At 35.1% G+C, this 26,403-nt stretch overlaps 1 protein-coding gene across 1 annotated transcript; it reads left to right on the top strand.

Annotated features, from left to right (window-relative positions):
* The first annotated feature begins 2,876 nt into the window (after window positions 1-2,876).
* Window positions 2,877-25,336, top strand: LOC116548937 (5'-nucleotidase domain-containing protein 1). The gene is made up of 5 exons (XM_032274393.1): window positions 2,877-3,000; window positions 18,642-18,760; window positions 19,917-20,078; window positions 20,662-20,830; window positions 25,011-25,336. The coding sequence occupies exons 2-5, from the start codon at window positions 18,737-18,739 to the stop codon at window positions 25,124-25,126; spliced, it is 471 nt and encodes a 156-aa protein (XP_032130284.1). The 5' UTR covers window positions 2,877-3,000; window positions 18,642-18,736; the 3' UTR covers window positions 25,127-25,336.
* Window positions 25,337-26,403: the final 1,067 nt, after the last annotated feature.

The following is a 26,403-nucleotide window of genomic DNA, read 5'->3' as shown; positions in this document are numbered from 1 at the left end:
ATTTTTAATATTCAGGTTGTACTATATTTTTTTACCACAAGAGGTCCCTAAATCCTTTTTGGTGTATTCAGACCATTTAATATGCATATCAGACAGTTGTAACACTTTGCTATTATTTCTATGACTCTATATTAACCAATTTTTTAACATTAGGAGAGCTCAACTTTTATTCTTTAGAATCAGATTTTTAAAAGAATTTCCTTTAAATTTCTTCTGCACCCAGAAAATACCAGCATCAAAGGATGTAAGAGTAGTGGAAAAACCAGGAAAATAAGTTACATAAAGTGGCAGTGAAATAGAATTCCTTTAGAGGTTAAGTGAAAACACAGACTTCTTTGTGAGTTAAGAACAAGCAATACCATTCCTTTCCATCTTAAGTCTAAATTCCATTTTGTTCAATCGGTGTTAATTAGTATCGTAATTAAACATGACTTTTTTCATAGGCTACCTTAATCGTACATGAATAATACCATTTTTATCACTCCAGTTGGCTGTATGGTACTAATCACACTCTTGCCTTGAATGTAAGGAGACATAAATGTTCCTGTGTCTGCTCCTGTATTAAGTTAGGTATTCATACATTGAATACTTGCTCCATGCCAAGCAGAAAGATATATTTCTTGCCTTTCAAAGTTCATAGTTTCTTTGGGGATATAATTTAATAGACAATTATAATTCATTGTAGTATGTTTAACATAACTCTTCCTTTGATTTAATACCTTGACTTATTTCAATAAAAAGATGTTTCTGTTTATATAATTATGTCTCCTATTCCTTTAATAATTTGCAGTTATAAGGGGACAAAAATATTTTCTCCATGACAGCCAGTGATCTTTTGTAATAAAAGCAACTCATAATCTACCATTGGGTTTGTATTTATACAGGGCTTGTCTTTTTTAGTTTGTTCATTTCAGTCTGGCTTATGAACAAAACAAGGACATCTCTGTTATAACTTCAGAGAATAATTTTATCTGATTAAATTGTTATATTTACACTCTTTTGAATCAGACATTACTAATTGGGAGATACTAATGAAATTAACCTAGGTAAGAAATGTAAAATATGGTATTTAAATGCATAGGCCTTATATTTTTATTCCTTTGGAAATGTTAACAGTAGCTTTTTAATAGTAATTTATATTTTAATCACTAGATGGTACTAAGCACATATAGCTAAGAAAAATAACTTTTTCTCAAGTTTTCTGAAAACAAGTCTATAAGTGTTTTCAGCATTTCATACTATAAATTTTTTATGTAGTCCATAAAATTCTTCTTGCTACAAAAGCTTTGTTTTTGTAAGTGAAATAATCTCACATCTGATTCCCTTAGGTATAGTAAGTTCTTAGAGAGACATAGCCTCTGAAATTAACAGTCATCCACTAATCAAACTTTTCTATTCTTGGCTATTTAGATTTATTATTGTCATCTGTTTCTTAACCTGTTCTTTTCTTACTAGTACTTCCTCTTCCCTGGAAAAGAGAGAATGTATTGTAATTTTTTTAAGGGTTATTATATAGCTATAGCCTCTGGTATGTTCAAATGAGATCCTAGAGATTCACACGCAGAAGTTCTTGTAGGGCAAAATATTTAAAAAGCAATAACTTTTTGTTTTTGGTCTTTGAATATTATTCTCATATTGCAACATACTCTTTTATTATTTTTGGTCTGGTTATGATATTCGTGCAATATATTTTCTGAATCAAGATGCTTTAGGTTGCAAATAATAAATATCCTTAATGTTTAAGCTATTATTAAATTGAGTTATAGTTCACAATGAGAAGTTGTCCAGAGGTTGAATGGTACTTCCAGTGGTGGTTAGGGTTAGTTCATTAGCTTAATCAGAAATCCAGTGGTGGCCAGGCACGGTGGCTCACACCTGTAATCAGCACTTTCAGAGGCCCAAGGTGGGAGGATCACTTGAGCCCAGGAGTTTAAGGCTAAAGGAAATCATGATCATGCTACACTGCACTCCAGTCCAGGCAGCAGAAGGAGACTCTGTCTCAAAAACAAAAACAAAAGCCGAACCCTAGTGATGAATAATATATAGGCTGATACATAATAGTGCATCCTTTGGGTAAATTAAGGCTAAACTCCTGGATGTCTTGGAAGGTGCCTCTCATAGGGACATTTGCTATCCTAGTCGTAGGCCCATGCTTTAGAATAAATACTGAGGATTTTAATTCCTTTTTCTTTAGCATAGATAACCAAAGTCTTTCTTCATCTTAATTTCTATTTATTGCTCTTTTGATTTGTAAAAGTATTCTGGAATGTTGGGTAAATATTGTTTCCCCTATTGTAATAGTGAGTTCTTCAGGAGAAAGGCTACCTTTTCTTGCCATCAAAAATAATCCTTAATATAATATTAAGTACAGATTTAAAATAATTAATTATTGTTGTATAAAAATAACCACATTATAAGACGATACTGATTGCCAAATAAAGTATCTTCTTCACATTTGAAGTACTCTCTGAAAGATGACCATGACTTGCCATAATGCTGCTTTCTGTGGGACCCATATAACACAAAAAATTGTTAACTCTTCAAGCTAACAAATCTAGCCAATTTCAGGCCCCCAAATTTGAAGATAGATCTTCCAAATATTTTCAGCTATTAGAAACTATCAAGTCCACTACCAAAACCATCTTGGTACCTAGAGTCAATGTGCTGCTTTCTTTTTTTTTTTTTTTTCCTGATTATGTTTATACTTCAAAGAGTTGTCAGGGAGACTGGTACTCAACCACCTTCTATTTCCAGTGGAATGTTCACCTTAAAATGTCTAAGAAAAATATAAAGGATATAAACGTTAATCAAAAGAAAGGTAAAATAGATAAGCAAAGATCAAGTTGTGTTTTATATGGACCTTTTCTAATTCTTAAATTTATAAAACTTTTGTGGCTTTTAGGAATGATTTTGCAGACCTTTTTGACATTGTGATTACAAATGCATTGAAGCCTGGTTTCTTCTCCCACTTACCAAATCAGAGACCTTTCCGGACACTCGGTAAGTTACGTTTGGTTTCTTTCTTCCCCCGTATACTGCTGGCTAACAACCTTGTGCAGAACACTGTGTTACGTGCATTGCCATGTCTTCCCTCCTCCCATGGGGAAGAAAGAAGATAATAAACCTATGTTTGTATTAAATTTTACACTACCACTTTATATCACAATTATTTCTTTTCATGTCCGTCTCTCTCCCCGACTTTAAAAATGAAGAGCATGAACTTTACCTTAGTTTTTAGGGCCTAAATAAATGCCTTGATAATTATTTGAAAGATGGATTAGTTGTGATAAATCAGTTGAGTTTTTTTCTAGTACAAAAGCACCTCCAGAACACATGAGGATCATAACGTATGAAACATTCCACTCTCTGGAGAACAGGCAAGGCCTTCCTGAAAAAATATTTAGAATTGTCGTTCATGTAGAAGACACTGATAGGGAGAGAGGTGGAATGAAAAGGGATTTGCAGATGAAAAAGAATGATAGTAAAGTGAGGTCCTCATGGTCGGTGCTCTTGAAAGCTTCTTGAATAAATACATAAATGAATAAAAAGCAGAGCCTGATCAGTAATAGAGAAGTTATAGGTTTTACGGAGTGAAAGACAGTGAGCTTAGTTTTGATATCTCTTTTGCCTTTTATTTCTATTTAGGTAGTTTCAAATAAGCTCAATGATATATTAACATTTGAGAACCATTCAAAAGCTCTCTTAGAAGATGGACATCTAAAATAAATCCAGGATGGTTGGAAATTGAAATATAGTTAATGGTTGTAAATGCATATAAATGTATATAAGATTATTAACAAATAAAATTTACAGATCTACATAGAGACATAGCTGTATTTTAAAGAGAATGATAAAATTAACATGCATGCATATTATATGCATAATATATATAAGCAAATCCTGTAATATATGATTTATAGTTTGTTTTAGTTTTCATTCATATGCTTGGCATTATATAAACAACCTAGGCCAGATTGGACTTATATTTAATATACATTTCTCTTTACTTTCCTATGGCCACATACTACCCTGCTTTGAAATAAAATTTAAAATTTCTCAAAAAAGTATTCAGGTGAATCAGACACATTTAATAAATTTATTTAATATGGTAATACAGTTTTATTTACTTTGAACTTTCGTTTCTTTTTGCTATTCAAAAGCCTGATTCAGTCCTAGGCATTTGATAGTAGCTCAGTACTCAGTGATGGGTTTATGAATAGTGAAATCTCAGTGAAGTCCATTGTAGCAAGTGTCAAGCACCAAGGCATTTTCTGTACACCAGGCAGATGTGTAAACATGTGAGCACATCAGAAAGTGCAAGGGTGCTTATGGATTGTAGTACGTGTCATGAAGGTAAGAACTACCTTAAGAGGTACAGTATATAGAGCAGGCCCCCTTAGAGTGGCTGGCCAGGGAAGCTCTGTCCAAAAAGGCCACTTGGAAGGCGAGCCCTGAGGGACAAGTGATGAGAAGAGTAGAGGAAGTGTGTTTCTGGCAGTGGATCAAATGAATGCCAAGGCCCAGTAGGAGAGTAGTTTTGTCACATTTCAGTGACAGAGAAGAGGCCTGCCATTCTGGCACATGGTCATGAAGTGGGAAGGGGTGAAGTTAGGGAGGCAGGCACCCTCTTAAGCAGTGGAAATGGGTTTGAATTTTATTCCATAACTAACCTGAAACTATTCCGTTATTTGAGGCAAAAGAGTGATATAAGAGACCGCTGTAGCTCCTGGGGAGGGAATGGTTTGGGTGTGGGGAAGAATGGAACAAGGATGACCTGGCAACTGCAGTGTGCCGGGTAAGAGATTGTGGTGGTTTGGTCTGGAGTGACAGTACTGGAGACAGAGAAAGGTAGATATATTTTAGATATATTATGGAGTTGGAAAACACAGGGCTCAGTGACACTTAGGGAAATCGCAGATGAAAAGAAAGGAGTAATAAAAAATGACTTCAAGGTGGTTGATTTTTCTTTTTCCTGAAATGAGCAAGTGAGTAGATGGTGGTACCATTTACAGGCTTGGGGAAAAATACAGAGGATAAAGTTGTATGGAGTGGAGTTACATCTATTAAAAACTCATTTTTCAACATGTTAATTTTGAGATGCCCATGAATTATGTAACTGTCACTATCAATTAGGAAATTGCATAAATGTGCCTAGATTCAAGGGAACAAGTCTAGGCTCGAGGTATATATTGGGAGTAATCAGCTCATAGATAGGTATTTGAAGTCAGGGGCTTATATGAAACCACATATAGAGAGAATATAAATAGTCAAAAGGCCTAGACCAAGCCCTGACATTCTCTAATATTAAGTCTAGAGAAGAAAGAGTGCAATGTGGCAGCAGATAGATTATAGTAGGGAAAACAGTAGAATACAGTGTTCAGAAGTCAAAGGAGAGAGAAAAGGGTAGCCAGCTAATCCAAATGCTACAGAAAAAGTCCGCTGAAATGAGGAAAGGGAAGTCTTCACTGGAGTGGTCAAGATGAAGATCACTAGTGCCTCAATGAACAGTTGCCATAGATTGGTGGTATAGAAACTAAATTGCAGTATCATAAGTATTTCATTGGAGGTATGGAACCAGGGTATATATACATCTCTTTCTAGAATTTTAGCTTTGAAGGCAGGCAAATAATTGAGGTTTCAGCTAGAAGACAATGTAGGATTAAGGACATATTTAATTGTTTTAAGATCGAAGATACTGGAATATGCATATGTGTTCATGAGAATGATCTAGTGCAATGGTTTTCAATGGTGGAGTTTTGCGCTTAGTGCAAATTTGGCAATGTCTGGAGACATTTTTGGTTGTCACAGCTTGGGAGGGGGGTACTCTTGGCATCTGGTAGGTAGAGGCTAGATATGCTGCTAAGCAGCCTACAACACATGGGACAGCACCCCCCAACAACAAAGAATTATCTAGTCCCAAATCTCAGTAGTGTCAAGGCTAAGAAACCCTAGTCTAGTAGAAAGAAAGAAGTTGATGTTGTTTTTATATATTGGTTTAAAGTCTTATATAATAAAATCTTATATGTTAAGAAATAACCTGTTATCAAGGATTCTAATATTCTTGTAATTAAACCAGAAAAAATTTAAATGTTTTTCCCCACTTCATAAACTTAGATTTAAATATATAAGTAAGTACCCAATAAATATTTGTCTTCATTTTTATTTTTTGTGGGGTTTCATATTTTGTTCCAAGAAAAATCTATACCCCTTGTATACCCATAGTAGTATTTATGCCATTCCATACGATTTTTATTAAAATTTTACACAAAGACACAGATAATGGAAAACTACACATTAAAAATATACCAAGTTTTTTTTTAACATTGGAAATTATAAATGCATTAAGTATGCTGACAGATTACAGCATTTTATGTATTTTTTTCCTATTTAATTTAGAGTATCCTGAGATAAAAGAGTGAACTGTTTAAAAAAAGATTATAATTACCTATCTTAAGATTTCTCAGCAGTATTTTCTCTTAGTTGTACAATATAACCGGATTTGAGGGCTGACATAATAATGATGTTTATCCGAACTACATTTTTAAATGTTATACTCCTCAAAAGACTTGCAAGTCTTTTTGACTGAATTTATAGTACGGAAATATTAGGAATCTAAAATTTAAAAATAACATATACTGATAATAAATATAGCAATTAAAAAATTGTTTTACATTTTGGGTTGCATAAAAACTTAGTTTTTTTATTTCCACTTTCTCTAATTTGTATTTCATTTATTTTTTAATTGACAAGTAAAAATCATATATATTTATGGTGTACAACATGTATTTTGATATATGTATACATTGTAGAGTGGCTAAATGATGCTATTTAAATAGGCATTAGCTCACATCATTTATCATTTTTTGTGTGTGTGGTAAGAACACTTAAAATCTATTCTCTTAGTAATTTTCAAATATACAATATATTAGTTTTAACTCTATGTTATATACAATATATTCTTGGATTTATGGATTTATTGCTCCTAACTAAAATTTTGTGTCCTTTGACCAACATCTCCCAATGCCACTACCCCTAGCCTCAGATAACTACCATTTTACTTTCTGATTCTGTGAGTTTAGCTTTTTTACATTCTAAATGTAAATAAGATCGTATCGTATTTGTCTTTCTGTGCCTGGCTTATTTCACTTAATATTATGTCAACCAGGTTCATCCATGTTGTCACAAATGACAGGATTTGTTTCTTTTTAAGGTTGAATAGTATTCCATTATATACATATACCATATCCTATCCTTTAACCTGCTATTGGACATTTAGGTTGATTTCATATCTTGGCTATTGCGAATAATGCTGTAATGAACATGGGAGTACAGATAGCTCAACATACCAATTTCATATCTTTTGCATACGTACTCACTATTGGGGTTGCTGGATCATATGGTAGTTCTATTTTTAATTATTTTGAGGAACCTCCACACTTTTTTCTATAATGGCTAAACTAATTTACAATCCACCGAGAATGTACAAGGATTCCCTTTTTTCCACATGCTCTTTAACACTTATCTTTTGTCTTATGTTAGCCATTCTAATAGTTATGAGGTGATATCTCATTGTGGTTTTAATTTGTATTTCCCTGATGATTAATGATGCTAAGCATTTTTCCATGTAGATGTTAGACATTTGTATACCTTTTTGAGAAATGTCTACTCAGGTCCTTTGCTCATTTTTTACTTGGATTATTTGTTTTCTTACTATTGAGTCCTTTTATATTTTGGGTATTAACCCCTTAGCAGATGTATGGTTTGCAAATATTTTCTACCATTCTACTGGTTGTTTTCACTTTGTTGACTGTTTTCTTTGTGGTTGCATAGCTTTTTAGTATGATATAATCTTGTTTGTCTATTTTTGCTTTTGTTGTCTGTGCATTTGGGGAAATATCCAGAAAACCTTATAAAAATTTCATTTAAATAGCAGTCTACCGTATTGCATTCTCTTCTGTGGTTTTAGAGATGAAAAATCTGGACTGATGAAGCAGGACTCAAAGTCCTACTAACCAGTCTCTGTAATGAAGACTTGAAGACTGTAAAATGCCTAGCAATCTCAGCATATATAGGATTTCATGCTTTTTGTACAGATACTTAGAAAAGTTTACCTCATTTTTATCACATCCAGGAGGGATTGGACTAGATGTCCAAGATTCTTTCCAGCCTTTGTTTTCTGGGCCTCTGATTTAAAATATTTCGATGGAAGATACAACAAAGTTTAGTTTTTAGAATTAAACCAAAATAGTTGTTTTAGAATGCAAAAAAGATTGCCAGAATTATTACTAATTAGAGGACTGTACTGCATATATTTTTAAATCCCTACTTCATTACATTCTATATTACGTGTTTATTCTGCTGCTGATTCTGATTCTTCAGCTACCTCTAACTGCTTTACCTCTGTTTCCACTACTGGTTTCCCATCACCCCTCTCTTTAAATGTGGATATTCCCTAGCATTCTGTATTTGGCTCTCCCTTCTTCTCCTGTTGTTCTTCAGCTCTCTACCACTGGGAAGGTTTTAACTATCATCTATACACTGATGGTTGACGTTTCCTTATCTCTGGGCTGCACATTTCTCTGACCTTCAGAAGCCTATTTCTATCTTCTAAAATCTTCACATCTCACAGCCCCAGAGCTGCAGGAAACTTCACGTGCTTGCAACAGCTCATTAAATCCCCGTCCCATTTTAGCATGCCCCTCTTCCCATATTCCATAATTACATTTTAGTTACTTTTCCAAGCACAAACCTTAACCAAGCTACTCAGCAAAAACCGCAATTACTTTTGCACCAAGCTAAAAAAATCAGTCATCCTCATTTCTTCCTTCCCTTTTAAGTTGTCCTTCTGTTTTCTTGGGTTTGTCTTCACTACATTCCCACCATTTACGGTATCATCCCTTATGCAAAATGGTGCAATATTATTAATACGTCACGTCTGAATTATCACAGTACTTAGTAACTAATCTCCCTGCCTCTGTCCAGTCTTGTAGCCCTCGAACCATCCTCCATGGCACTTAATGTTACTATATAACGCAAGTCACATCAGTCCGCTGCTATAACCTCCACTGGTATGTAAATTAAGTCATTGCTCCAAACGGTTAAAGTAAAATTAATGCAACTGAGCTTTCTGGGATGGAAGGCACAGCGAGCAAATCGCGGAACACAGCATGTCCTCAGCAGTCGCACAGGTTTGATGTCAGCTGTTGTCATGGTAGCAAGAGCGTAGATAATGATGCCAGGGCCAGTCGGGACTGAGCTCCTACTGCCAGTCTGATTCCTGCCAGTGCTTAAGGATGGATGGAGGGGAAAAGCATCTTCCAGGCAAAACCTTGATCCTCTCTGTTCTCTATCACTTGCACTGCCTCACCAGATCCTCACCAGTGCTGAGGGCGGGGATACTGGGGAGTCTGTCTTGTAATATTAAATTACCATTGGAGAGGGAATGTGTCTGCCTTGTTCACTGCGGTGTCACCAATGCTGCTAACTCAGTTCCTGTCCCTGCCCGCCATTGTGAGAATCATGATCCAACTCTCTATTCTCCTTTCTCTCTCATCCCTTGGCCTCAGCTGTCTACCGGTGCAGACTCTGACTTCCAAATATTTCCCTGAGACCTGTTTTCCTGAATCTCATACACAGTTCCTCCTCCACACTAGGCAGCTCCACTCTGTTCTGAAATCAAGCTTGAGATTTTCCTTTTGCCTACACACCAAACATGCTGGTCACCTTGTGTGTCTTATCTTCCTTACTTGACCATCTATTAGATTTATCCAGCTAATAACCTCCATTGTCTTCACCCTTTTACCTCCAGTATGCTATGTATTAAATCCTACTTAATATACCTGGGAAATCTCTCATCTCTGTCCTCCCCTCTCTTTCCACTAGGTCTTCTAACTCCTCCTCAACCTCTCTCCAAATACTTTTCATTAGCACAGACTTCTATTTTTGAGTTCTTTTTTATTATTTACTTAGACACAAATATATTTAATCATATGAACACAGTATCTCATTGATTTCCATTCCATATCGCATCTTAAGGTGAATTGTACAATCTGGTTCCTAAATTACCTTTTCATCCTCCTTAACTCTATTTCCATAAAAGTACCCATTACTCCTACTGAAATGATTGCCTTTTATTCTTATATCAAGTTTTTGTTCTTACTATTCTGTCAACATCAGTGCTTCTCAGACTTTAGTATACACAGTGAATCACCTACATCTTGTTAAAATGGAGATTCTGATTCAGAGGCCCTGGTGAAACCTTAGATTCTGCATTTGTAAATAAGTTGTCTTTGAAGCAGATGCTACTGGTTGGAAGATCACATTTGAGTGGCATAGATATACATAGAATGCCTTCTCCTTCTCCTCTCTGGTGACTGCCTACCTCTGCTTTAAGGTCAAACATACAAATCACATTTCCTTTGTGATAGCTTCCATCTGCAGCACCAGTCACAGCTATTTCTTTTTCTGTATTCTTTAGTACTTTCACTTGGCTACAGTTGGGAAATTGATGAGCTTTGTCACTGGGATCTTGGTGCTGAGGGTTGCAGCTGTGTGCAGGAGTCTTTCTGTCTTTAGCGCAATTCCAATAACATTAAAACCTTGCTGAATATTATGCAGCCATCAAAAACGATGAGTTTGTGTCCTTTGTAGGGACATGGATGAACCTGGAAACCATCATTCTCAGCAAACTGACACAAGAGCAGAAGATCAAACACCGCATGTTTTCATTCATAGGCGGGTGTTGAACAATGAGAACACATGGACACAGGGAGGGGAGCACTACCCACTGGGATCTGTTGACGGGAAAATAGGGGAGGGACAGCAGGGGGTGGGGAGGTGGGGAGAGATAGCAGGGGGAGAAATGCCAGATATAGGTGAAGCGGAGGAAGGCGGCAAATCACACTGCCACGTGTGTACCTATGCAACAATCTTGCATGTTCTTCACATGTACCCCAAAACCTAAAATGCAATTTAAAAAAGCTTGCTGAATGAAAAAGACTGAATCCATCAGCATACTAGTCAAAAATTTATTAATCTACATGTTTGTGGCTTGCCCATTGATTTGCTTGAATTTATAGCAAGATAAGTTTGGCATGTGACAGACAAAGCCATGATTTCTAATCAGAGGCATTGCATATAGCCCTGCCTGACTGTTCCTGCACCACCAGTGACAGAGTTTAGTAACTGAGTAATGTCTTACTGTGTGCATTTACTTGAATATTACTATTCTGGAAAGAATTGTTTTCAGTCTTTGCTATTGCAAATAATATGGCAATAAAAATCATTATAAATTCTTAGGTCCATAAACACATACAGTTTTGCTAGAAATTGTCCAGTTTCCCTCCACAAGGGTCATACTATCTTCTATTTGCAACAGCAACATATAAGAATACCTACCGTGTCCCACCTTGGAAACATAGTATGTTGTTCAGGTCACTTTTTAAAGCAGCTTTATTTTCATATAATTTCCATATACCACTGTAATTTTTTATACCAAAAAATTCACCCATTTTATGTGAATATTTTTCTTTGTAAATTTACCCACTTGTGCAGTTGTGCATTACAACAATCCAGTTTTAGAACACTTCCATTACCTCAGTAAATTCTGCTGTGAGCACTTTTAACAAAATACTTGGTGTAGACTTATGTGGAGGGGTTAGCACAGATGGCATAAAATCTGCTCTCAAAAAACATGCAAGAACAAACGTGGTTAAGCATTCTTAAAGAACTTTTTCCTCTAATTTTTTCTTTTTTTTAGATCTTAACATGGGTTTCTCTCTCCCTCTCTCTCTCTCTCTCTCTCTCTCTCTCTCTGGAGCACTGTGATGGTTGGTTTTATGTGGAAATTTGGCTAGGCTATCGTACCCAGTTTCCAATTAAACACGAATCTAAATGTTGCTGTGAAAGTATTCTGTAGTTGAGTAAGCATCTATAGTCAGATAACTTTAAGTAAAGGAGATATCTTTGATAATGTGGATAGGTGTCATCCAATCAGTTGAAAGGCCTTAAGACTAAAATTGAGATTTTCCTGAGGAAGAAAAAAAAATGTTGCCTTTGGACTGTAGCTTCAGCTTCTGCCAGAGAATTCTCAGCCTGCTGGCCTGCCATACAGATTTCTGATTTGCCAGCCCCCACAATCAGGTAAGCTAATCCCTAGTCTGTCTGTCTATCATCTATCTTTACATATACATACATATGTACATGTATGTATACACACATGCGTTCAATTCTCTTAAAAATATACTACTCCTTAAAAGTCTTTTTATATCTTGAAGACTCCTGGAATTTCTAAATATTATTGAACAACTCAAAGAGACTATTTATAAGGATGAATACTATATATATTCTAGCAAAGAAATAGGACATTCTATCTCCTGTTGTTCCACTTACCTGGTAGAACTCTGATCTTCAAACTTGTTTAAGCCCTAAAATAACTTTTTAAAATTATATATCTCACCTCTGCACATTTTTAACTTCGCATTTGTTATATTTTTAACTATAAATGTATTTATATAGCAATAAATATATAGATATATAACATATATACAGAAATATGTATTTATAACTGCATTGATAAAAGGTGAATATGTTAGCATTTTCTTCAACCTAAAAGTCTATATATTTTCTTCTGATTTTGAAAGAAATTAAAAACATTTTTGTGGGCCCTTAAAAGTATCCTGGGCCTTAGGCACAGTGCTTACTAGGCTGTGGGTACTCCTTAGTGCATTATAATAACAAAATATCATAGATTAGGTGGCTTACAAAAAATAGAAATATATTTCTCACAGACTATTATTATTCTGGAAAGAAATAAACTTCCCATTATATTAGGTATGGAAATGAGATGGTTAATTGTCTTAGGCAATTTTCTGTATATTATAGCAGAATATCTCTTAAAGGACCCACCTGGCAGTACTACCAGGTTGGAGATTTAAGTTTCAACATGAGTTTGGGGAGGAAAAATATTCAAACCATAGCAGTAATTAAGCATATTTAAACCCAAAGAAAAAACTTTGAAGGAATTAGCTGCTCTTAATTATTAAAGAACTATGAATGAATAGTAAACTCCCCCAAACCAAAGTAGATAAGGGTAAGAATCACACTTTTTATTCTATTAAATTTTCTCCAGCTCACTGATAAGGTATTCATTTTCTTTAATAGTATAATTTTCCTGTTATAGCCCCCAACACAAGCATTTTACTAGACTTTTTACTTGAAAAATGTCTTACCTGTCCATGCCAAGATACAGAGAAAGTGTATATGAAAATGTATAATTGGAGAAAAAAATTTCTAGCCCAGAATTGAGGAAGGGATTTATAAAAGTAAATATGAACTGTTCAGTCAATGTACATATATACAGGAAGGAATCTTAGAAATAAAAATTATAAATATATTTTAATCATAATTCATTATTTAATAACCCCTATCAAGTCAGAGGTTGCCACCAGAATGTAGGCATCCTTAGGGAAGAGAGCCCAAGGATGCTTAGGGCAGAGAGTTGGGCCATCTCATGCACTGCTATATCTACTGCCTAAAACATTCTGTGAAATATAGTAGAAATGAAGAGTGAGATGAGAAAGAAAAGGAATAGTATTTCTAGCTGAGATTCTGTTTGGCCCCACCAGGCTGTGCAGATCCTCTCATGTCTGTAACTTTTTACTTGTAACAAAAAACACTGGCAACAACCCACATGTCTATTCATAGAGGGCTATTATTAATAAATAAATAATAGAGCATGTGTAAAATAGAATGAAATGCATGTATTTTAAAAGGAGGGAGTTACACTGTGCTAGCTACAAAATAGTTTAAAAACAGCAAGTTGCAGAGCTTTGTGCAGGTTAGTCTAATATTAGCATTTAAAAGCATTTAAAAATTATGAGTATTATATCAGTTTGCCAATGCTGACATAACAAAATACCACAAACTAGATAGCTTGAACAACAGAAATTTATTTTATTTCTTTGCAGCTCTGCAGGCTGTGAAGTCTGAAACCATATTGTAGCAGGATTGGTTTCTTTTAAGGCCTCTCTCTTCTTGGTTTGTAGATAGTTATTTTCTGCCTGTGTCTTCACGTAGTCTTTCCTCTGTGTCTATCTGTGTCCTACTCTCATCTTATAAGGAGACTGTATTGGAATAGGTCCACCCTGAGAGCCTCATTTTAATTTAATCCAGTCACTAAAGGCTCCATCTCTAAATAGTCACATTCTGACATTCCAGCGGCTATGATCTTAACTTATGATTTGGGGAGGAACATAATTCAGCCCATGACAGGTATATACTGTACCGAAACTCATCATATTGTATGCTTTAGATATGTTCGATTTATTGTATGTTGATTATGTATTAACAAATGTGTAAAAACATGGAGGAAAAGAATATACTCATATTCGTATTTGCTTTTATATGCATAAAAGAGTGATTGCCTTTTGCAGAAGAGGTGAGTGCATAGCAAATGGAGTTCAAAAATGAGACTTAAAAAACATGTAAATGTATTACTGATTCAGAAAAAAATCTCAGATACATATTTTTAAATGTTAATAAAATATGATACCAAGTGTTTGGGGAGTTTGGGGGAGGCAGCAGTCATTGTGAGCTGAGATTAGTGGTTCTGGCCTACAAAACTTCCCACAGGCTCTGCTCTCTGTCATAAGTTTCACTTAGCTTTATTCAAGGCTGTCAGCCTAGGCTTGACTGTGTCATTGTCCCATATCTATTTTGTAACTTTTATACTGACAAAAAATTTACTGTTTTTAAACTCTTCTTGTCCATGTTGGCCATATGCTTTTACAATAAGAAAATAAAAAGATTTACTTCATTGTAGTAAGACATAGCTATATCTAGGAACAAATTACAGTTCCTAAGACAGCTTTAGTTTGACTTATTTGCCTAAATTGATTGCTTCTCCATGTCTTTATTCAACCTTCATTTGTTTCTTAACTTCATTAGGTCAGTTTTTTGGTAGTTTGTAGGCTAAAAGAACAAATTTGAGCTTTGTTCTCCTATGAGTTTTTCTCCTTTATAGTTATTTTATAACCCAAATTTTTGATCTATTAGTGATTAGGTTAAAGGGTTTGAGGAATAATTTTTATATCTTGTAGAACTTTGGTCCTAACAATATATTTTTATGGAAAAATACCTTCAATTAATACATTTTACCCAACTGTCAAGACCGCTTTAAATTAAAGCAAAGACAGTAGAATTTTAGGAAAATAATACAGGTTTGCTTTTTTATGAAATAAAGCTTTTTATCAGTGAATTTGAGGGAAATTGTGAAAATAATAAACTCTATAAAATTCAATTCAAAGGGCATTCTAAAGCCCTCCTTTTCTTTATTCATTGCTAACCTGTTTTCAATATAAATGGAAGATTGTAACAGTACTAAATTTGGGCCTTATATAAAGATCTCATAGGAGGTTGGCTGAGGCTCCATCCTACGTGGGAATTGTTAGTTTATGGGTGTCCTCAGGGATGCCAGATAAAGGTTTATTCTGTGCTATAGTTGTTTCCTGTTTGTGGCAATACCATGGGACACATTCAGGTCCAGGAATCCAAATTCGGAAATGCTCTCTGGGACTATCATCTTACTCTCTCTTCTAGCCCCAATTTGAAATCCTTTGTAATAAGGAGGCAAAGTGAATTCTTGTCCTGGCTCTTATTATAACATTTCAGTGACTTTGACCAGATTCCTTAACTTTTCCAGATATCCATTTATTTACCTGTAAATTGAAGGGATAACAGCTAAGACTTCTTAAACACTTACTTTGTGGCAGACACTTTTCAGTGTGCTTTATTTTTATCTTTATTAATTTATTTACACCACCACTCAGTGAGGTAAGCATTGTTATTATGCTCATTTTAAAACTGTGGAAGCAAATTATCATCACCACCTATCCCCTTTGTCTTCTTTATTTTTTTTTTTAATGTCTTCTAACATTTTTTATCTTTATCTTTCTGTATCTTCTAACATATTTTTAAATAAACTTTATAAAATCAGTATACTCACTATACTCTTTTCAGGACACTTTTTTGGGTTTGGGGGGGTTTGTTTGTTTTTAGATAGGGTCTGCCTCTGTCACCCAGGCTGGAGTGCAGTGACGTGATCTCGGCTCACTGAAACCTCTTTCTCCAGACTCAAGCAATTTTTCTACCTCAGCCTCCCAAGTAGCTGAGACTACAGGCATGCAACCCCATACCCAGTTAATTTTTGTATTTTTTTAAGAGATGGTCGTTTTATCATGTTGACCAGGCTGGTCTTGAACTCCTGGACTCAAGCAATCTACCTGCCTCAGCCTCCCAAAGTGCTGGGATTGCAGGTGTGAGCCACCGTGCCAACCTACATTTTAAAATATTATGTAAAAAATAGAGGTTTATATAACTATTTTCTATTGACCTTGAAAAGAAGTACAGCACCTTATCTAAATAATGTTAAAAAGTGTTTATTTGGGTTTATAAACACTGTGCTTAAAACTTCCATTAATTTGTTCCTCTGTACTATACAGCTTCCACCTCAGTTCTGTGGCTTTCACAGTCCGAACAGCCTCTCTACTGCAGGAATTAATAATTTTCTGAATCTTGCAGTTTCCTAGCTATGCAGGCTCTTCCAGAACCTGCAGCCTCAGCTACCCTCATAGATTAATTATTCATTAAGGCAGTTTCCAGTGTAGGGGCTGGAAACAGGGAAGGGAGATGTTTGTATGAAATGAATTTGTTGTTTTTACTTGATTTGGGTTTTTTGCTTCCTATTAGATTACTGAGTCACAATATTTGAGGAATTATAATGCTATAGATTTTTTTTTATTTTTCTAAAGTATTAGAAAGATTCTCTTCCCACTATCCTTGCAAAGTGGGCATCTACGTACCAACCATAAGTCTTTTCAGAAATATTTCTGTAAATTATTCATTTTCCAATTGCCTTCAAATTCACATTATATTCATATTAAGACATTTCAGTAAATAAACAGACATGAGAAGTGATCACTTTTTACTGGGTTTCTCCAGGAATGTGCTGAATATTCTTAGACCCTTTTAATGTTAGGCGAATACATGATTTTGATTTCCTATCGCTTCTTTGTTTAAAGAATAGTGGGTATTTTCATTGAATTTTGCAGAAGAATTTAAAATTGGCTGCTGAAATGGCAGCAAGATAGGCATAAATATTTCTTGAACATAAGCTGCTAGTTGCTATAATTTGGCTTTAATTATCTATAAATGTGTTTTTAGAATTTTGTTCAAAATATTTGAGATTTTGCAGAAATACACCTTATTATTGTGATATATTTGACTCATTTTTGTTGTAGGATTAATAAATTGTATTTCATTTCAGTTACAGTGACTGTTTACAGTACCATTTACAAATCTTTAATTTGTAATGTTAAATTCTCTAATACCATATTCAAGATGTTTTATGTTATAAATGAAGCAGGTTTAGTGTGGTTGTCCATGACTTTTACATCTAGTTTCTTTAGAGAAAATTAGATTTTAGTTAAGGGTACTAATGTTGCCAGAGATGTATTTTGAGTGACTGACTTACCTATCTTTGCCTCCTTTCTAAACCCTTTGTTTTCTCACTGTCCTACTCCAGGATTGATATACAACAAAGCCAATGAAACTTAAGCTTTAAGACCCCCTCACTTATCTCCTCCAAATCCTGGCAGGGACCGTGGTAATTTTGTATTGTTAATTCTGTATTTGTTCTCTTAAAGAGGACCCTTCTAATTATATAAGCTTCTTTATATACAATCAATGTATCCAACGTAGGATTGTATCTCATAAGATTCTTAGTGGCACAGCAGAAAGGACCAAAAAGTGGTGGGAATAAAACCTTTTTAAAATCAGAAATCATACAATTGATGTAAGAAAAAGAAGATTATTTTTCTCCATACAGTTTGCAAAGCTGTATCAACAGCTAACAAAGTCTCTGCTGATATATCATGTATTTCATAAAACCTTACTCTATCTTCCTTTATCATTGTGCTGGTAGGCAGATTCTCTTCAGCTTTTCAGCTCGTGTGCAAGGAATAGAATCGTGGGCAAATTTCAGAGAGGCAAAGACATTTACCTCTTTCACCAGCCCTACTTTAACAGTGGTGGGCAAGTAATGTGCTAGGAGAGGACAACTTGGAATGGTCCACATACTTGTGCTTTGGCAGCAAATAGTCGTCTTATTCCTCACCCACCCCAAAGCTGGTACTAGGGTAAAGCATTTGAGGCATGGAGGAGACAAAATTTACACCTGAATCTGATAAACTACTAATTAAAAACTTATTTCCCTCACCCCCAGTTCTAAAAAAAGAACACCTAATGACTTTGTGTTGTTTATTTAACAAACCATTTTGTAGCAGTAGAGGCATGATGTCAAGCAGTTGTCTGTCTAATCACTGAATAAATCACTTTACCAGCTTTGAGATCCTGGGCAAAATAACTTCCATGAACCTTATTTTCCCCAATTAATAAGGCCATAGGATTTAAAAGTATATACCTATAAGGGCCTTATAATATGGTAGGTGCCACTGAATGCCAGCTCCCTCCCCTGACCAGGTTCTCGTTTGTACATGTTCTGCAGCCATGCCCTACGTGTGATATGGCCAACTGGCTACTCTCACTTGATTAAAAAGTATATGATTGTCAAACTGTATTTTCAGAGAATGATGAGGAACAGGAGGCACTGCCATCTCTAGATAAACCTGGCTGGTACTCCCAAGGAAACGCTGTCCACCTGTATGAACTTCTGAAGAAAATGACTGGCAAACCTGAACCCAAGGTATTTTCCAGTTGCGGAGGAGTCCTCAGCACCCACTTGCAAACATAAGCAGTTGTGAACTAAAACTATTCTCAGTGCATTCAGCTTATTCATCTATGGGGGAAATTATCTGCCTCTGCCTATCTGCCAAATCTCTCCTCTTAAATCTGTTTAACTAAGGCTTTCCTTTATCAATGTCAAAGCTGTCTGTCCGTGATAGAGAAGAACAAGGATTCCAAGCAGGGCACCACAGATTTAGTGAGGGTATGGGTGTGTAGGATGCCTGTGGAATGTTATCCTGATAACAATCCATCCAAAAAGTTTTTATATGTAAAACAACTGAAATTATGCCACAGACTAGCCTAAGGATACTCTTGTTTTTGACAACATAATCACGTTGTTGATGTTGGACGTTGGTACATTTCTAACAGCAGATCCCTTTCTTCTAAAAAAAAATGTACCAGAATTTCCATGAGCTGAGAGATCATGGAGTAACAGAGCCCTGCTTCATTGGCTGTCACCATGTCACAGTCCCCTGGGGACTCCTGAGGGTTAATGGATGGAGCAGTCTGACTTGCAGATGCTGATTCTCATATCCCTTAACTCTGTTTTCACGTCTGAAAATTGAGAGGTATGGACTCAGTCAATGGAGTTTTGCCTCAGACTACCTAGGGAACTTTCCAGATTCTACATGCCCAACTCCACTCTCACATACAGTATTCTGTTTCAGCAGATTTGGGGTTGAGCCTAGAAACTCTTGAAAAGTGGTTGTGATTCACACTTTTAATTATTTCTAACTTACTATAACAAGTTGTCTAATACCTCACCAGCTCTTCAACTGCAGGGGCCATTTTATTAATAATTGTAAACATATATGTAAACATATAAGTTCACTTCTTTAGGAAAATTGAATAAAATCACTTATTTCACCTTATGCATTCTTCCACCTGTGAATGTGTTGTATAACTTCTTAAGACAAATCTGGCACCCAGTAAATCAAATAAGACAAGTTGATGGTCACCTGTGAGGTTATTCAAAGAAGTTTAAGATGTTTATGCAATTTTTAGTTGTCATACTCTGATGGCTGTTGAGAAATTTTCTTCTTCCTTATATGAAATAAATGCCAATCTCTTTCACAATTCTATGCCTCAAACAGCATCTGTTGTCTGTCTTACAGGTTGTTTATTTTGGTGACAGCATGCATTCAGATATTTTCCCAGCTCGTCACTATAGTAATTGGGAGACAGTCCTCATCCTGGAAGAACTCAGAGGGGATGAAGGCGCAAGGAGGAAGAGGCCTGAGGAGTCGGAGCCTCTAGAGAAGAAAGGAAAATATGAGGTAAGTGTTCCCTGTAGTTCTTTCCTTGAAAGAAAAAATTTTATGTCTGAAAGTTAAAGTATCTTTACACTATATGACTCCAAAATTATCCTGGTCAGGCTGAATACCATCATATTTTTTTTAAATGACTAATAATTTGAAACTTTGTATTAATTTTATTGACTTCATATTCCATTTATATTGAAAGCAATAAATAATAATGCCATCTTCATTCCTTTCTGAAAAGTAAATACTAAATAAGAAAATTATAACAAGTTGTGTTTTAACTATCCTTTAGATGTCATCATCATAATAGAATTAGAGAATTATTTTCATTGTAGGGAAGTAATTACTATTCTGGGTTGTTCTGTTTGGGCTAGTTTTCAGATAATAACCAATTGGCCATATAAAAATCTAGTTTCTGTTTAAAATAAAGGATAATAATAAGGAGGGAATATTATTCCTGTTCCAAAAATGTAATGTCTGCCCAAAGCCTATTTGTAGATTCCTACAGGGTTTCAAAGTTTTTATTTACTTAATAGACAAAAAAATTATGAGATTGAACATTAATCACCATTTTAATTATTCTGTTCTCTTGTTTCAGGGACCAAAGGCAAAGCCTCTAAATACTTCATCTAAAAAATGGGGCTCTTTTTTTATTGATTCAGTTTTGGGACTGGAAAATACAGAAGACTCCTTGGTTTATACATGGTCTTGTAAGAGAATCAGTACTTACAGCACTATTGCAATTCCAAGTATTGAAGCAATCGCAGGTAAGGGGGAAAATACCTGTAAAACTTCACCTGTTACTAGCCAATAATGACCAGTACTAGAATTTTTGTATTTAAGAAAAAGAAATCTTCCCACAACATTGATTTATCTCTGGGGAAAATATCATCTAGATATGGCAACCCAGGTAATTAGGACCAGCATTTCTGTGGGAGACAACTACAAAAGTTGAATGTTTTTTAAGTCAGCTTGGAGGCATATTATAAAATTAGGGAAGAGTTATACCAGGACAAGCTGCTAAGGAGGCCCAGTAAGGTGAACGTGGCATTTGAGGCTGCTTTTCCCCGTGGGTATTTGCTGATTCCAAAGAGGGCACCAAAGAGGGTGAGTGGGCCTTTCAATAACTTCATAATCTACAGGAGTAGGAACTGGAGGAGAGGGCCTGCCCAAGGAGAGGTGGGTCTGGTGAACTCTCTCTATATTAAGACCCTGAAGGGCTTTACTTTAAAATAAGAATAAATTGAGAAGAAATCTCCATTTTCATAGGAACTAAAACTCAGCTTGAAATCAGCTGAATACTTAAAACTGAATTGAGGAGATTCCAGATTATTAGTGCCCCTGCACACCTGGTAGAAACAAATATAGATTCTCTTTTGAGTAAGGTAACATCATTCTAGGACCCAAATTATTTCTAAAAACAATTCATATAGAATTCAGCACATAATGGAAAATAGCTGGGCACATAAAGATATGAGACCACACTAACAAAAATAACCATGTTTATTATAGTCAAATACACAAAAGGAAAGAACGAGAAATTTGGTAGAGATTAAAAACTATGAAAAGAATGGAGAGTCTGGAATTGAAACATTTAAAACATGAAATTAAGAACTTAACAGATGGGTTTAACAGCGAATTAGACACAAAGGAAAAGTGACTTAGTGCACTGGAAATTAGGTCAAAAGAAAATATTTGGAATGAAGCAATAAGAAAAAAATCATAAAAGATACAGAAGAGAGGCCAAGACATAAAAGATATACTGAGAAGAAATAAGATTTCTATACAGCCAGTCTTCTGTATTCTTGGGTTTCACATCCTCAGATTCAACCAATTGTGGATAAAAATTATTCAGAGGAAAAAGCAATAAAACACAATACAACAATTTAAAATGTTACAAATTTTTAAAAATACAGTATAATTATTTACATAGCATTTACATTGTGTTCAATATTATAAGTAATCTAGTGATGATTTAAAGTATACAGGAAGATGTATGTAGGTTATATGCAAATATTATGCCATATTTTGACTTGAACATGCACAGGTTTTGGTATCCACAGGGGTCCCTTTGCAGATACTGAGGGGTATCTGTGATTGGAGTCCCAGGAGATGAGGGAATAAGCCAAAATCAATAGCCACAAACTTTTCAAAGTGGGGGAAAAAATAAGCCAAAGGTTTAAGAAGCCCAAATAAATGAAACAAAATGAATAAAAAAGAAATTCAGAGTTAACTGATAATGCCAAAGATAATTAAGAAATATTAAAAGCAGTCTAGAGCACAAATATAGATTGATTGAATAACAGATTGACATCTGACTTCTCAGAAACAGAGAAGGGTCAAAGACAATAGAATGACAGCTTTAAATTGCTGAAAGAAAATGATGTGAATCTTGATGGAATTCTTTTTTTTTTTTTTTTTTAGACACAGTCTTGCTCTGTCACCAGGCTTAGTAAAATGCATTTAACCATGCCCAGCCATCTTGATGGAATTCTATACCCAGTAGACATTTTAAATGATAAAGTAAAATATTGGCCGGGTGCAGTGGCTCACGCCTGAAATCCCAGCACTTTAGTAGGCTGAGGCAGGCAGATCACAAGGTCAAGAGCTCAAGACCAGCCTGGCCAGCATGGTGAAATCCCATCTCTACTAAAAATACAAAAATTAGCCAGGTGTGGTGGCGGGTGCCTGTAATCCCAGCTACTCAGGAGGCTGAGGCAGGAGAATTGCTTGAACATGGGAGGTAGAGGTTACAGTGAGCCAAGAACATGCCACTGCACTCCAGCCTGGGTGACAGAGCAAGACTCCATCTTGAACAACAACAAAAAAAAGTAAATGATTTTTAGACAGAATAATGGAGAAACTGTGTGTCCAGAAACCTGCACTAAAGGAAATAAACATTGTTGTTCTCCAGATAAAATTAAAAATAATTGATATTGGAAGACTGGAGATGCAAGAAGGATCTATATGGTACAAGCATATGGTATAAGTATACAAATAAAAAATGAATACTTACTGTTTGAAACAATAAAAATTAAAGTCCCGTGGGATTTACATAAATAGAGAATTAAAATGCCTGACAAAAATGGTATATATATGCCGGAGTAGGGCAGCTAGAATTAACATGTTCTAACATGCTAGAATTAAACAATTAAGGATAAGAGTATGTTCAGTATTGATGTCAGAAATGTACGTTGTAATCTCTAAAATAACTGTCAAAAGAATTGTAATGATATATATACCAACCTAATATGTAAAATAATTTAAGAATCTAAAAGAAAGCAAAGGAGATGAGAGAATATTGAGAATCAGCAAGACAAACTGATTTAGTAAAATGTTTAATTTAAACCTGAAGTAATTACATTAAATATATGTGACCAAATACTCCATGTAATAGCCAATTTTAAAAAATAACAATACCCAATTATAGGTGGTTTACAAGAGATATATCTGAGACATAAGGATTCAGAAAGTTTAAATAATCAAAAGATGGATGAGGTAATGACGTGCTAACAGTAACCAAAAACAAAGAAGAGTGGCTACATTAACATGAAACAAGGTAGATATTAAGGGGGATAATGATTCACATGAGAGAGATCACTTCATAATTATAAACTTTTAGTTTTCAGAAATACATAACTGCCATCTAAGATACTCACAAAGTCCCCTCTCTCTCAGGTCAGAACTTAATCTCCCATTTTCACAATACCAAGAAACTGCCTAAAAAAGAAAACATCCGCTCTGCTTTATACAGGCATATGCTTTCCACTTGGATTCTTAGTTTCCAAGTTTCCTTCAGCATTTGGCAAAGGGTTTGAGGAAAAACACAGCAGAATCCAGTTCTCTGACCCTTCCTTTACAGTGGATTCCTAGCCCCTCAATTTTTGTCTTTAGCAAGACTGCCAAAATCTCTACTGGTTTTTCTGCTGCTTGTAGTGGCCCCTACCCCCAGCCAGAATTCCAGCACCAGAGGAAAAAAGCTGAGGCAGAGTGTTAACTCCTGTCTCCGCTGGTTCCTCCTTCCTGGGAATTGTGTCTCCTCAAGTCTTCCTTGCCTTTTTAGCTCTCCAGTGACTTCAGTCTCATATTTATATTTTATCCAGATTTTCTAGTTGAAGTTAGAATTGGAAGTCTAGTTAATTTTTTTGAACCTCAGATTCTTCTTCCTTAAATTGAAAGTTGCCATGTTGTATGTATTAAAATTCTTATTTCACTAAGCTTTTGAAGATTATTCTTAGTAACCCTGTTCCTGAGACTATGAAGAAGGTTATTAGGTCTCATTCACCAGTGACTTGATACTCTAAGTAGCGCCTGGGAAATTTCTTTTTAATTTTTATTCAGATAAGCCTTCATATTTTTGAATAAACTTCTGAGCAGAGAGTATTAAAATTAAACTCACTAGTTAGAGCTCTGGGGATGATCTGAGATGTCTCTAAATGTGATTTGACTTAAACATTATTATAATAGGAGAAGATATCTAACTCTTCCTCCTAAGTGACCTTTGATAGACCTTTTCTGTGATATGGGAGAAAGAATAAAATTAAATTATTTTAAATGAGATAGGAAGTGAAAAATAACCTGGTACTTCTCCTTTGCTTCTTAAAACCTTTTTATATTCATGTAATGTTTCTCTATTTATGGATATTCTGTTAGACGTGATTATCTCATTCACATTTAAATGCCTAGAAGCCATTTTTATAGCTGTTGTAAAAGTTTGTATTTATTAGCCATATACATTACAATCGTGGTTGGTTTATATACATTTTTAACCTTATATATAATAATAGCTACACAGAGACCTACTGAGGGGGGTAAAAGAAATATTAAAATTTTACAACTCTAAAAAATAGCTTTTATTATCAGTGAATATCAAGTTTTGATTTGTTTATGAAAGGCATTCAGAGACCTGTGCAATAATCAAAATTGTTTTTATTTTCCTATCTACAGAATTACCTCTGGACTACAAATTTACAAGATTCTCTTCAAGCAATTCCAAAACAGCTGGCTACTATCCAAACCCTCCATTGGTCTTATCAAGTGATGACACACTGATAACCAAATAAGTTGTCTTTACTGAAAAATGAAGTGAAGACCCATATATGCAGTTTTAAAAAAAAGTTAATTTTCAAAAATTACTGTAAAAGGCTTTAAGGAACGAGTTTTTAATGAAAATTGACCAAGAAGTTGATATTTGTCCATAGATCTCCTTTCTATAAATCATCTTGATGTCTAGCAACTCTTACTGTATTAAAATATCAGTATCCTAGAACTTAGAACCTTATTGATGTTTTCTATACAATAGTTTTGAGATTAGAATTCATCTGGAGATGGACACAAACACACACACACACACACACACACACACGCACACATGCACACATACTCAGTCTTACACATATGCCTAGTCCAGTGGTTCTCAGAGTGTGGTCCATAAACTAATAGCATAGTATTACCTGAGAACTTGATAGTGCACATTTGCAGGCCCCACCCAAAACCTACTGAATCAGAAGCTCTGAGAGTGGGGCCTACCAATATGTGGTTTAACAAGCTCATCAGGTGATTCTGATTTACCTTATAGTTTGAGAACCCACTGGCTAGCCCATATCCTCCAAATGCTGGCTTAATTGGTCTGGGCAAATATAGCTGAGCATTGTTACCTTTTGTATGCCCTAGGAAAGTGCAGCCAGAATTGAAAACCAACTGATCTATACCAGTTCTTTCAATTAATAGTCAAGAACACTTGAGTCCAGTGAGATTAAGTGATTTTTCCAGGCTATGAGGTTTTATGCTATTCCTGTGTTTTCCAAAACAAGAAAATATAAAGACATGATTTCTTCTCTGTTCATACAGTAAGTATGGAACAGAGATGGTCTAGAAGTCAACTGTCTCAACCTCCATTGTTACCCACTAGGTTTTTTTCTAATAATGTTAAAGGCTGTTTAATTTACTTAATTAACTTTAAGCCTTACATTCTCAATGGGGGACAAAAATTGTTTCTTGGGGTGAAAAAAAATCTTAGATATGGATTGTAGACTTCCAAAATCATCCTATTCAACAAAATGTTATTCTTTAGTATTAATTTATCTCATTAGGAAGAAATCTGTAGTTAAAACTATTTAATTTGAATTTGATTTCTGTAATTGGAAAGGGTGATAATAATGAACAAAAAGTTTGAGAAAAAAATGCTTTAAGGGGTTGCACAGGTATACTACAATCCAGGACTGTTGTGTTCTATGTGCTGTGTATAGTCATATTAGTAGCTATTTGTCGCAAGATACTTGGAGCCAAATAATGTTTGTAGTATACGTTCCTGGCTACTGTTTATGCTGTAATTTCATTC

This window comes from Sapajus apella, unplaced genomic scaffold (assembly GCF_009761245.1).
Source record: "Sapajus apella isolate SASKATOON/1434 unplaced genomic scaffold, GSC_monkey_1.0 scaffold6, whole genome shotgun sequence".
NCBI classification, from domain to species: Eukaryota; Metazoa; Chordata; class Mammalia; order Primates; family Cebidae; genus Sapajus; species Sapajus apella.
This window is presented reverse-complemented; position numbering and strand designations above follow the sequence as displayed.

Bases quoted from the DNA above. Each gene is read 5' to 3' on its own strand.
- LOC116548937 (XM_032274393.1), top strand. From the start codon at position 18,737: ATGACTGGCAAACCTGAACCCAAG. The intron at 18,761-19,916 runs GTATTTTCCAGT...TCTGTCTTACAG, and splicing joins CTGGCAAACCTGAACCCAAG to GTTGTTTATTTTGGTGACAG. The intron at 20,831-25,010 runs GTAAGGGGGAAA...TCCTATCTACAG, and splicing joins AAGTATTGAAGCAATCGCAG to AATTACCTCTGGACTACAAA.